Below are 13314 nucleotides of genomic sequence, written 5' to 3'. Positions count from 1 at the left end.
AAGAAGGAAAGTGCAGGAGGAATGAAAGTTAGTTGCTTGCTTGATCTGGCCTTACTCCAAAGTTTAAAGATGATAGAATTTGAATTTTGTTTCTCACATGCTACGGAAATAAAGATTAAAGGAAGTTGGATTTAGGTAATAAGTTCTTTCTAACGCAATTTCTTATTACTCGGGTGTGTTTTTAGTCAAGATTTCTATATTTGTGTGCGAGAATATAGTGCAAATAAATAGTGGAGAAATTTTTTTTTTTTTTTTTGGTGTGATTTATGATTTTGTTATTTGGTGTAATAACGAAAATACATTCAAAGGTTAATGGGACAAAAAACAATGGATGGAAAAATGAATATGAGAGTAAAACCTTAACATTTAATGGTGGAGAAAAATCTATAAATACTTGTAGAGATAGAGAAAGGACAGAGAAGCTGTGAAAATTTTTTTGCACAAATTATAATAGTTTTGTTCAGTAAAGATATAATTGGTATTGAGATGGATTTGGAAAGTAAAACATAAAATTTTAAATTATGATGATGGGTTTGTTAAGTAGTTGGGTTTAATAAGTATTTTAATAGGTTCAAATAATCCTATAATTTTTCAAAATATAAAAACTAAACAGATATTTAACCTATAATATAGGGACATTCATACTTGTTTAATAATAATTAGTCATGTGGAGTTCAAATAATAATAATAAAAAAGTATTCATGTCATTATTATTATTTTTTAGTTATCAGATTTGTGTGCCTTTTGACTTTCGCATCTTGTGAAACCCACCGTAATAGCCAAAAGTAAGAACTATCTCTTATTCGGATGAACAATCGAATGATGTTGTTTTAGACTTCTCTCTTTTAGTGGCTTTTGTTCACTGAAATATTTATAGTTTAAATTGTATTAAATATAAAAAAATTTAGTATTGTTTAGCAAGAAAAGATTTTGTTTGAGAGAGAAAAAAGAATTAGAAACATACTAGCTATTTGAATAGGATGATTTTTTTTTCATAAACTTTTGCAAATAAATGCTAAAACAAGTTCTGAATAAAATTTTAGGATCTTGCTACGTTACGTTAATCGTAACGTACATCCACAAACAACAATAATTTTTATAGCAAAACCTACAAATATTATTGTACGCACGTTACGATTAACGTAACGTAGCACCAGCCAAAATTTTAATTCATTAAGGGAAAGTGTAAAAGGTTAGGATAATCTTGACAGAACTTCGGTCAATCGAGAAAAAATTGCATTTTAACAGAAAATGGGACACATGTAATGATGTGACTTTTTGCCATTTTTGAGAGGAAGGGACACATGTAACTTAGTTAGAGGAGAGGAGCTAACACTTGCAAGCTGGACGTGCCTGAAATTATAAGCACATTAATTTCATTGAAAACGACGATCTGTCTGGTAATTTCCTGAAAATGGAATGTAGTGTGTAGTGATAGCATATTCTATCTTGTCTTGCAAGTTTAGGGTTTGTGCTTTCGTTGGGCCATCATCTTCTTTCTCTCTGATTCGTCACTCTTTACTCCTTTATCTCCTCATTAATTATTTCACTTTTTCTTTTTCTTTTTCTTTGTAAAAGAAAATATTGAATTACTATAAAGTATAGTGCGTGTGATGTTTTGTCGTGCGAGTACGTTTCGTGCTCTTTCTCAGGTTCCCATGTAAATACATTTTCGGTCTATTCGTAGTGGCGCACGGTGAATTCCTTGTCGGTAATATTATATTATCAAATTTAATTTTACTATACATGATTTTATTTGTCAAGAAAAAAAAAACATTTGAGATTAATTAAGTTAAGGTTCTATTTCTCTAGAATGCATGATGTCACTCAATGGTACTATGGTAGCATCATTTAATATATATCTACGAGTTCTTAGGAGTTATATTATATATATGGGTTCAGCTTTTCCGTTATTAGCTGGATTTAATGATTGAGTGCAACTGTGGTACCAATCATTTGTTTTCATAATAATTAATTATAATATTTAAAAATAATTATAATATAATATCACAGTTACACCATAATTAAATTCATATATTAATGAGCCCATGTGTTAGAATTTTAATAATTCATCAATTAGTTTAAAGTACAAAAAAAGGGCGTATCTGCGGTACGCATAAAATCCCAATAATTGATTAGATAGTGATCCCAGCTGGACGATGCGTCAAATTCTCTTAATTGTCTATCAATAATTACATCCTAATGTTTGCGATAAGTAAATGATCCAAGTGGACATGACAGAAGAATTTAGATTGGGACATGTAACAAAATAAAGGCACTTAGCCCACTCCAAAATAAAGATCTTATGCGGTGGCATGCTCCGTTCAATCCGTACGCGGCCTGGACTGTGGTCATTCCACGCACGCACAGGCCAGCGCGGTTTGTCGACATGCCATCAGATTCATAATGACCGGCGAGTGACTTCCTAACTTCTCAGCGCATGTTCGTATTGTTTTTAAATTAGTTTTTTTTTAATAAAAATAAAAATAATATTTTATAATTATTATATTTTAAATTTAAATATGTGTTTAATATTATTTTTTATATCTTATATTTTAAAAATGAAAATAGTAATATATATTTAGTAGATATAATTTAGAAGGATAAAAATAATAAATATGTGCTTGATAGTACTATTTTTAAAAATAATTTTTACTAAATAATTAAATGATATTTACAATCAAATAATTATTGAACTAATACATACACAAACATATCATAAATAATTTAGTATTAACATTAATATAAAAAAGTTTTATATTGTTATTATTTTTACACTATAATTAATATATATATTATAACACATAATTTAAACAAAATAATTGTTTTTCAGGCTCATTTCTTAGAACAATCAACTTGGTCCCATCATTCAGAGCTAACAACCTAACAACCTGTGTGACATCATTGATATGAAATGAAATGCTCACAAGCATCTATACAATTTAGATCCGGCAACTGCTTCAAGGAAACCAAATTGGTTCGTATTAGTAGGCACACATGCAATGAAAATGTCAGCAGTGTATTGAGAATATGACATTATCAACTAGAGCTGGCGAAGTTATGTTCGTATCATGTCAGTTTCATGTCATGTTAAATTTAAGTCGACTCAAACACGACCCATTTAATAATCGTGTTAAAATATTAAGACTCAAACCTGACACGAAAAATAAACCGATTATCTAATAATCCGTTTAATATCTATATATTTAACAAATGTCACACGCCCCCTCAAACTATTACACATTTACACTATTTAAAGTTTAAATTGTATATATGTAAATAATACTATATGTCGATATCATAAAATATATATGTGTATCAATATTTTACATATTTACACTATTAAAGTTTTAAATTTATATAAAATTTTATAAATAAAACATTGTGTATATGTCCGTCTTCCAAATAAAATTAAAAAGAGATAATTATGTCCAATATTTGAGTTTTGATAACAAGAACCTCAAAATTAATTTAAAATAGAAAATATAATCGTGATATTATTCAGATAAATGAGTCAAGAACTTTAATTATAACCTGACACAAAAAAAAAAAAAATCATGTCAACATGATCCAACCCATATAATAATCGTGTCAATTTTAACTATTTATACCTATTTATTTATGTCGTGTTCGTGTCGCCTAATCGACTCATGTTAAATTTTAACAACTCTATCATCTACCCTTCACAACAAAGTTAATTAATCTACTTTTATTGAGTTAAAACAAATTCAAATTTCCTACTGTTGACCGATCTTGACCAGGTGCCCATGGTTTCAAAGCCCGCCGGTGGTGGTGCTTTGCCACCATCGGCACCACCCCCACACACCGACAACCTTCCTTCAGACCAGCAGCTACCATCACAGCCCGTTCACGGCCAAAACGGAAGCGAAACCTGCGACCAAGATCTCAAATCCCGCCCATCACCGCCGCCACACTTGCCACCGTCGATGATGACCCCCTTCTGTCATCGATCATCTCTTCAACCCATCCCCATGTTGCCTCGTTGTCTTTAACCTCTCAACAGATTGCAAAGAAGGACATAGATTCGTGTCGCATGTTTTTAATTTCTTTAAAGGGATTTTTATAATTTGTTTTACAAAATGCGGAGAGCGCCTAAAAGTTGTTTCCTGTTACATGGCTAATTTGTGCCACTTGTATTTTGCATTTTTCGAGTGTGCTTTCATAATACAATTGCCGAACTCGTACTTCACTCAAATTTTTGAAACAAAAATGAAAATGGACTCCATAAAACGCTACTGAACAGGCCCTTAGATTTTATGAAGCACTAAAAATAAGGTAATGTTCCGACCCTTTTGCTCAAATCACGGTAGAGCCTCCTCACTCTATATATTGAGTGATATTTGCATATTTTACAATAAGAAATCCATTAAATTTTATTTAGATTAAAGACTGGCTTCAAGTAAAGCTCATGAAGAAGAAGCAAAGTAGCCAAACTTATACCAAATGGCAATTTTTTGTAGGTTTTTTTGTTGTTGGGGGGGGGGGGGGGTGGATGGGGTGCAATTAATTAGAATGGTTAGAAGTTTCAAGTCTTAAAACTGTAGTCATAACACAAAATCAAGAGAGAATTGACTCGAAGTCTCTTTTTAAATTTAAAAAAATGCTAAGTAGAGAGAAAGTTGAAAAAGCATTGAGAGAAAATATGAAGAAAATAATAGAGAGAGAGAAAACTAATTTCTCTCAGCTTTCTCACCACCTAGCACTGATGTTAAAGGATGCTCGTCGACATGTCTTGGGATAAAGATAAATCATACCCACGGTTACCCTTACAGTAACTTACAAGCTGCATTTTTGTCAAATTAAGAATCTCTCTCATGCATCAAAAGTATAAAAAGGATACTATTAATCATTTGAGTAAAAAGCCTTTTCCGACGCAAAAGAAAGAAAAAGAGAGCTAGGACCTTCCATAGCCACTTATCTTCTATTTATTGGGTAACTCTCTTTTCATTCTTTATGCGGGCCATTTTGTTGTCCCTCACATAGACATCAATAAGGATAATATTCCAATTCAATACTGAAAATAAAAAAATAGAAAAATAAATCAGACCACTGAAAATAACCTATATATTTTACGCTAATTATTTCATTAAGGTCTTAATTAGAGGTATTATCTTCTTCTTCACCTCCAGGACAAAAATATCCTTATCAAGTGGTTTAATTCGTGCAATAACTTACACGTTTTAATACGCTTTTGCAGCATTGGATGCTTGAGTCACACTCCGAGCTGGTCATTTTCTCTTGAACATTTCGTGTTTTAACTTTAATAATTAGCGTAATTAGAAACTCTTTAATTGAAGGCGTTCTTTTTTTTATTTTTTATAAAATGTATGTAAATTAAAAGTCGGGACTATAATAAATGTCTCTGCACCAGATTCATCTTATTAAAAATAATTTTATATTTATTTGATTGAGATACTTAAATTTATATTTCAATTACTATAACAAATTAGATCAAATTATGTGATATTATTTAACTCACCCAAGTGGTAATTAGTTATTATACCAATCGATTTACGTTCATAATTTAAAACAGCGACATTCACATCGAAGGCTCGCTTCCTTTAATAATTGCCCATAAGAAGACAATCAATATTACAAATCGGTCTATGGAATTGAAGATTGGAGACTTTAAATCGAAAGATGTATCCGCTGTATACAGACAGCCTTACAGCCTGGAATTAATGATTCTTTTTGTGCTGTGATTTTTCTAATTCGTCCTCAACATTTTTATTCGGTCAAAAATTCAAAATCGACGTTAAAATTTATTGTGAGCATTTTCATTTTCTCGTCCAGTCAACAACATGTGGTCCACCAACTTTGATATCTAGCGAAGGCAAAAATTTACTACGCTAATGGATCTTAATCCCTTCGCTTTCACTCAACAAATGGAAAATGAAAATGAAATTTTGAAAAAGAGTGAGTAAGATATTTTCTTCTCCTTAGCTTGTGAGCCAGACTGGGAGCTTTCTTTTTCTTTTTTCTTTTTTTTTTCTTTTTTAATAAATCATACGCTGCCGTGTGTAACTAAATATATATTTTAAAATGTGCGGACATCGATCGGGAGTGAAGGAAACTTTTTCTTTATTATAATTTTCAAAAGATGTAACCGTGGCACCACTAAATTTATGATCAGATTCCTATTGCAATGTCGTCTTAGATCAATTTATATGTTGACATAGTCCAAATGTTTACAGTACGAATTAAGCAATCAAATCAAATCTAGTCCAATATTTGGATAAGAATTAAAGCGCATCACTCAAAATATTAACGACTTTAATGAGTTGAATGCAGTGACATTAATTCTTGATTCTACCCAGATGCTTCCTCACACGAAACGGTACTTTAATTTGTTCTGCAATCCGAAATATTCTTGCAAGTGTAATAATGAGATAATGAAACCCAGAAGAGAATTGTCATGCTGTCATCATCACAACCTGATGAGTGATATGGTAGCATTTCCTTGCAAGTATATAGCACGCAGGAATTACTGCTGAATTTAACAAACTGAGTATTAAATTAATGCTCGAAAAGATAAACAGAAACAGCATAAAGTTTAAAGGCCATGAGATCTTATCAGAAGCATGAAATTAAACTTTCACATTTGTTCTCTTATATACAATGACTTGCACTTGATGGGTTGTTATTTATGATGTAATTAATTAATTTATAACTTGACGGGTTGTTATTTACGATATAATTCATGAATTATAGTGACAAGGCTCCTGATCATACCAGAATCCAAAACCAACAGGCTCTGAGACAGGTTCAGTCAGCTGCTGCCATGAAAATGAGTCCCATAACTCATCCATTTGGTGCCTACCATCGAGTAAAAGATCAGGCAGGTCAAAAAATGCATCGTCGTCGTCGTTGTTTAATAATGGCGAGCTCGCAGATTCTTGAGTGTCATGAGAAGTCACAGTGCTAGCCGGAGAGGGAGGATTTGTCAGTTCTTGGCCTTTCGGGAGGCTTACTATGGCGGCTGCCTTGGCGGCGGCGGCTTGAATGTCCTTAGGGGACGAGGTGGCCGGCCGGGGAAGTTCGTGGGCAAGCTCAGGGAAGTTGAGGTAAGCAGAGTGGCCTTTGATGGCAAGAGCAGCAACGTCGTGGGCTCGAGCTGCCATTTCAGGAGTAGCAAAAGTGCCGAGCCAGATTCTTGATTTTTTCCTTGGCTCTCTTATTTCCGATACCCATTTCCCCCATTGGCGCATTCTTACTCCTCTATAAGTTGGATGCTTCAGATCACTCACCTTTCTCGTCTTGCTTTCATGGTGATCGTTATCGCTAGCAGTTTTAGTTTTTTCTTCTTGAATAATAATTCTTTTAAAGCTCTTTACAGTCTTTGTCGGTGAAGAAGATGATGATGAAGTTGATTCTCTGGCAGAACATGGATGAGAGGAACTTGTGGTGGCTTGAGCTTCATTCTCTGTATTGAGTGATACTTCCATTTGGGCAATTAAGGGCTTTGTGGTTGTGGAGCAGGACAAAATGTGGGAAGCATAGCTTTTGATGCGGGTACATGAGCTTCTTATAAAGGGAGAAGTGTTCAATTTCCCTGGAAATTGGGGCCTAAACCGAAAAGAAAACAAAGTTTGTTTGTTCTTTTATTTTTGGCAACTATTATATCAAAATTCACTCTAATATTGGAGCTGTAAATCTCTCTCTCTGGATTTGATTACACTCATCTTAACTCCTCTAGAGTAGTACTGCACACAATTTGAATTTATCATGTGAAAAATGAGATAATAAGATAAATAACCACTTAATATTTTATATTTTGTGATAATATCTTGTCGGATATCACATTTGTATTTCAGCTTTGCAAGATTATTATTACTATTTTACCTCAAATCGGTTTTGAACAATGAATGAACTGCGAAGTGATTATCTAATTACATGGTAGATTGTCATTTTATTTCTTGGCCTCTTCTTGTGATTGAATCAGTTAGCGTTTCTCCGATTAATCAATTGAAGCATTTTCAATATCTCATGTGCACGGTTGATGATAAGTCATAAAAGTACCAAAAGTTTTGTGCTATGTTTTAAAATTGTAGGCCAACAAACAATAGACATTATTCAAATTGCTAGTTCAAACCAATGCCGACGTGTCCTAATTCAAGCCATATTATAATAATGAAAGCTGTCTTTGGATCCTTCTTTTTTAATGTCCATGTGGTCAATTTCCTGTCATTATTTTTTAATTAATATGATTAATTATTGGATTGATTTCTAACGATATGGTGTTTAATTAGATGTGCCCTTATTACTCTAGTTTTTCTTTGAGTGTTAAAAATATCAACATCTTCCAATAAAAAAGAACCCAGCCTCGACTGAGAAATCCCAAAGACTTCTTTTAATATCCTTATTTTTTAATAATATACATGATTGGAATATTTCATAAAACCTTGTTTGTTAAGCAAACATCTATGGAAGGAATTTGACAATAAATTAATGTTATGATTAATTTCTCGTTCCCATGGTTACAAAACTTTACCGGCGCGTTGTCATCAAGATTTGTTAACCATCAAATCATAATTGGCATAATTATATTTCTTGACAAAATTTAGATGAGGAAAGGATAAATGTTCCATCTACTAGATCAAGTTGCACCTCAAAACCTTCTATTGATCCATGGTTTATGATCTATCAGCTTTATATATACTGTATTTGAATAAAATATGACAAATTGACCAAATGCAATATTCAATATTTAGTATACGACGTACAACTAACTTTTGTCTGCATAAATTATACACACTCATTGTTCATTACACACACACACACACATATATATATACACCAAAATTTAAACGTGCCATGAAACTTCCTTTGGGTCATAGTCATCAACGACAAAACTTTTTCTTTTTTCTTTTTCTTTTTTGGATAAAAATATTAAATGAGTGTAGGTCGTGCATGATACTTAGTGTAAAATGCAAGATCATGTAAAGAAAAAGTTTATGCACATAATGTGTTTCTCTTTGTTCGTGGAAATTTCTTCTCATTTCACGTTCATTAATTAAATAACATTTTTTTTTTCTATTATATGTAGATTCTCATGGCACACATTTTTGGATATTTTATGGTCAAATACATTAAGACTTCATCATTTCAAATTAATGTATATTCATTCAACGAAGAAAAGCTTGACTTTGCACCACAAACTAGAAGAGGAGAAAACATACATGAATCTTATGAAAATGGTTTTCTAAGAATTTCTACTCATCAATGATCACTCTTTTTGAAAAAAAAAAATAACAGTTAAAAAACTAGAGTCATCTCTTCCATAATTGTTCACATTTTCTTAAAATTTTAGCAACAATTTTTTTTTTTTTTGGACCTAGAATTGTTAAAAATAATAAAAAAATTTCTTAGTGATTTGTAAGTAATTTTCTTTATTTGGTCACTTGAGTTTGAATATTGAAAAAATAGGAACTAAAAAAAAATGATTTTATTTTATCCACCCTTACCTTAAAATAATAATAATTAAATAGAGTTCGTTATTTTTTCTCCATTACGTACCAATATAGATAGAGAATTCTACACTAGTTATTGGTTATGCTTTCTCTCTCATTGGAGAAAATTTTCAAGCAATTCTCATATCCACCCATGGCAAATCAACAATGATCCCCCGTAAAAATAAGACAACCAGTCTTTTTCGAAAATGATTAGTAAAAAATCATATTTAGGTTCTAAGCAGCCACAATTTAGAGGAAGCCTTCGATGAAATATATTAAATTAATTCTTTGAGTGAGAATGTTCGAACCTCATACTTCCCCAACGCCGCCGACCAACTCCTGGTTACAACAACCGAAAGATCTTTACTGAATTTGTTTACATTAATTAATAACCAGGGTTTCCATAATCACTTTTTGTGTGCACGTGTAGAAGCAACTCCTCTTAAATGCATTACTTACACGCATGTTTGGTTGGAAAAAACATAGGATGAGAGTAGATGAATGATAAAAAGAGAGCGAAAAACGAAATGAGCAAAAAGAAAAATCAATTTCAATTTCATTACTTAGTTTGGTATGGAACCATCTCTGACGATGCCTACGTATTATATATATTTATAATTTTAAGATAATATATTTTTTATTTGCATAATAATAGGTTAGTGAAGAAACACTTTAATTTGTCCCAACAACCTCATTGATTGTAAAATATTTTTATACGAAATATTTTTTTAAAAATGTTTTTTAACATTATACTTTCTTGAGATTCGATTCCGGATGCGCAATTAAATAAAATTACTTGAAAGCTATTCGACTACGTACTTGAGAACACCTTGGAAACCTCTTAAATAAGGACTTGCCTGTGGCATTAATTCAATTAAAGTTGCAAATCTTCATCTGAAATTAATTCATGTGGCCACCTTATTGTCCTTTTTGTTCTTGGACAAGATCACTTTTGACAAATCCGAAATGTCTCTTGGCATTGCTGAAATTGTACTATACGGTTGTAGCATGTAACACCCACTCATCTTGAGGGCCCACCGTTTGTTTGTGTAGGAAAAAAGTTGAATCAGAAGCGACTACCTCTTCTACCTCTGCGGGTGATATCACGTGGTGGTGACCAGTGATTAGTGAATGAGTGTTGTGGAATCTTCTTTATAAGTGGTGAGACAAGGACTGATTGATAATTTGATATATTCATATTTTTCATGAACACATGAACCATGCATGGAGTTTTAATGTCCACACGCTACATAGCAAAGAATATTTGGTAATTGGTAGGGTAACCATTTAGTTGATAAAATATTAAATGCAACATTTCTTATTAATATCAATATTACGTACGTCGACCACTTTTTTTTTTTTTTTGTCATGAGTAACGCAGTCTCATCAAATTCAAACTCCTTCCGGACGTCCGCATGAAAGTAAGTCCGGATTCGGCGTTTCATAGTATTGTAAAATTATTTTTGCCATCATAAAAAAATATATTAAATTCACATTTTATTTTGTGCAAATCTTGGGAGAAAGCATGCGTGTGTATGTCTCTCTGTTTGTGTATATATATGGGAAAATTTTTCAATACAGAATTTTAAAGTGTGAAAAAGTTTAAAAAACTTTAAACCGAATTTTCCCACCCTTTAAAATTTCGAACTAGAGAACTAATATACACAGAGAGAGAGAGAGAGAGAGAGAGAGAGAGAGAGAGAGATATATATATATATATATATATATATATATATATATATATATATATATATATTCTATTCCAGGATTCTAATTATTTTGTTAAAGTTCAGAAAACCTATTAAACTTGTGGTTTACTAGAGTAATAACCGTGAAAGCTATTAAACTACATGGTTTAATAGCCCTTAGACTTTAATAAAATTTAGAATTTAGTAGAGATCATGTCAAAAGGAATACGACTACTATGTAGATTAGAAGACAAAAGTTATGGTAACCTTAGACTTCTGACAAAACCGCTAAACAAGAATTTAGTAGAGATAATGTCAAAGGGGATGGGACTACTATGTAGATCAGAACACAAAAGTTATGGTAACCCTACCTATGTGATTGAAGATCCCATGAAATATATTCGTAAGGGTACATAATAGGTTACTTGTTGTCTTATAGCATTATCACTATTTTGTAATCTTCATTTTATTTAATAGAGATTTTCTTTATTTATGAGTCCTCCCTATGACGAGGTAGTGATTATTGCAATGATTTAGGTTGAAAAATTAAACTCTTAATGAACTCTATAGCCTATATTTTTTTGCATGGTGGTATGCTGAAATTGCATGACACACTTCATGGAGGTTCACTTATGTAAGTGTGGAATTGGGTCAGTTCCTAGGAGAGTTAAACAGGCTTCTTTAGAGTACTCATAAATCCAGAGACACAGGGCCATTAAAATGTCAAATCGTAGAACAACAAAACATTGTGAGAGTTTAATGTAAGCTTGTAGTCCTCTGCCTTACACAGAAAGAATATTAGTTCATAAAAACTATAAGTTTCACCAAGTTCATATAAGACAGAGTTAGTTGTTTAGTGGCTGGTTCATAGCCCAAAAGTCACTGCTTCATATGCATTAAAACTCTATAGACAAGTTGAAGATAAATGAAATTGGGTATTTTGAAATACGTAGGGGGATTGTTAGAGATTGAGTTGGTATTTCAAAATACTAATATCCCACCTTACTTAGATAAGAGAGAATAACTTGGTTTATATATAAAAACCAAATATGATGTAATAATAAGCCCATAAAGAGAAGGCCCACACGCAAGAAAGCAAGCCCAAGAGAGGAGCTTGGTTGAGGAATATATTAATTGGGTGCTCGCGCCCAATAACCCACGCATAGGGGGAACCCCCTTCTTTCCCCACGGGAATGTCGTGTATGTGCACGGGCTAGACCAGCTTTTATGTTTTTGCCCTTTGTTTTAATTTTATTTATTTTTAGTTCGAATTATATTGATAATTCGATTCCTAATCGAATTAGAATTTATTTTAAATCATTGTATAATTATAATTCAAAGTTACAGAGGAAAACGAGCTAGGACATATCTATTTAAAGAGCCAATCATATCACACTATGATTATATAGAAAATGCTCTCTGTTCTACCTTGATTTCTTTGCCTTTATCATTACACTTTTGTTGTTCTAAACTATCGCGTTAAAGTGTAACATTGCGATAATGCTCATTGTATCTTTGAGATCAAACCGCCTTTTAGTCATTTTTGCACCACGATATTATATCTTGAGACGCGGAATTTGGTCTTAAGGACAGTGTTGTTGCACGCCTTGACTTTTTTTTTGGGTTTTAGTCTGGTTTTCCCACCAAACTTCCCCTATTTTTTGTCTTAATTTTCCAACAATAAGCACTATGTATTGAGTGAGTTTTTAATCAAGAGTCTCTAACTTTATTAAAGCAAGAGATAAGTTAAAAGATTAAAAAATATATAAATTTCAAAATAGTATAGGACAAGATAGAGTGCATTGGAGTTTTTTTTTTTTTTTTTTTCCTTTCAATTTACCTCTAACTTTAATATAGTGTGATCATACACACACACACACATATATATATATATAGAGCCGGCCCGTACAATATATATATATATATTGAGAGCTGGCCCGTACAATATGATGGATATTTTAACATTGTTGCCCCCATTTAACTCCAAATTAAACACTCAGATATTTGTTAATTTTTTTATCTCAAGCTTAACTCGTAAAACCTCTTGGAATGATTGAAGAGGTTTAAGGTTGGAATCCACTTAGTAGTGAAGACAAACTTAGATTGCCATCATATTATCATTAAAAAATATATATAAAACGCGTTGGGGGAAG

General features: G+C 32.1%; 1 protein-coding gene across 2 annotated transcripts; it reads right to left on the bottom strand.

Annotated features, from left to right (window-relative positions):
- Positions 1-6074: 6074 nt before the first annotated feature.
- Positions 6075-7592, bottom strand: LOC18045787 (ethylene-responsive transcription factor ERF038). 2 transcript variants are annotated; one of them, XM_024188978.1, is made up of 2 exons: positions 6754-7592; positions 6075-6511 (listed from the first exon to the last, which is right to left on the bottom strand). In XM_024188978.1, the coding sequence occupies exons 1-2, from the start codon at positions 7464-7466 to the stop codon at positions 6364-6366; spliced, it is 861 nt and encodes a 286-aa protein (XP_024044746.1). In that variant the 5' UTR covers positions 7467-7592; the 3' UTR covers positions 6075-6363. The 2 variants fall into 2 exon arrangements, with proteins under 2 accessions (XP_024044746.1, XP_024044747.1); XM_024188979.1 differs by having other exon boundaries at positions 6075-6508.
- Between the last annotated feature and the right edge of the window lie 5722 nt (positions 7593-13314).

Source organism: Citrus clementina, unplaced genomic scaffold, assembly GCF_000493195.1.
Source record: "Citrus clementina cultivar Clemenules unplaced genomic scaffold, Citrus_clementina_v1.0 scaffold_3, whole genome shotgun sequence".
Lineage (NCBI taxonomy): Eukaryota > Viridiplantae > Streptophyta > Magnoliopsida > Sapindales > Rutaceae > Citrus > Citrus x clementina.
Note: the sequence above shows the minus strand (reverse complement) of the source record. Positions and strands in the feature narration are given on the sequence as shown.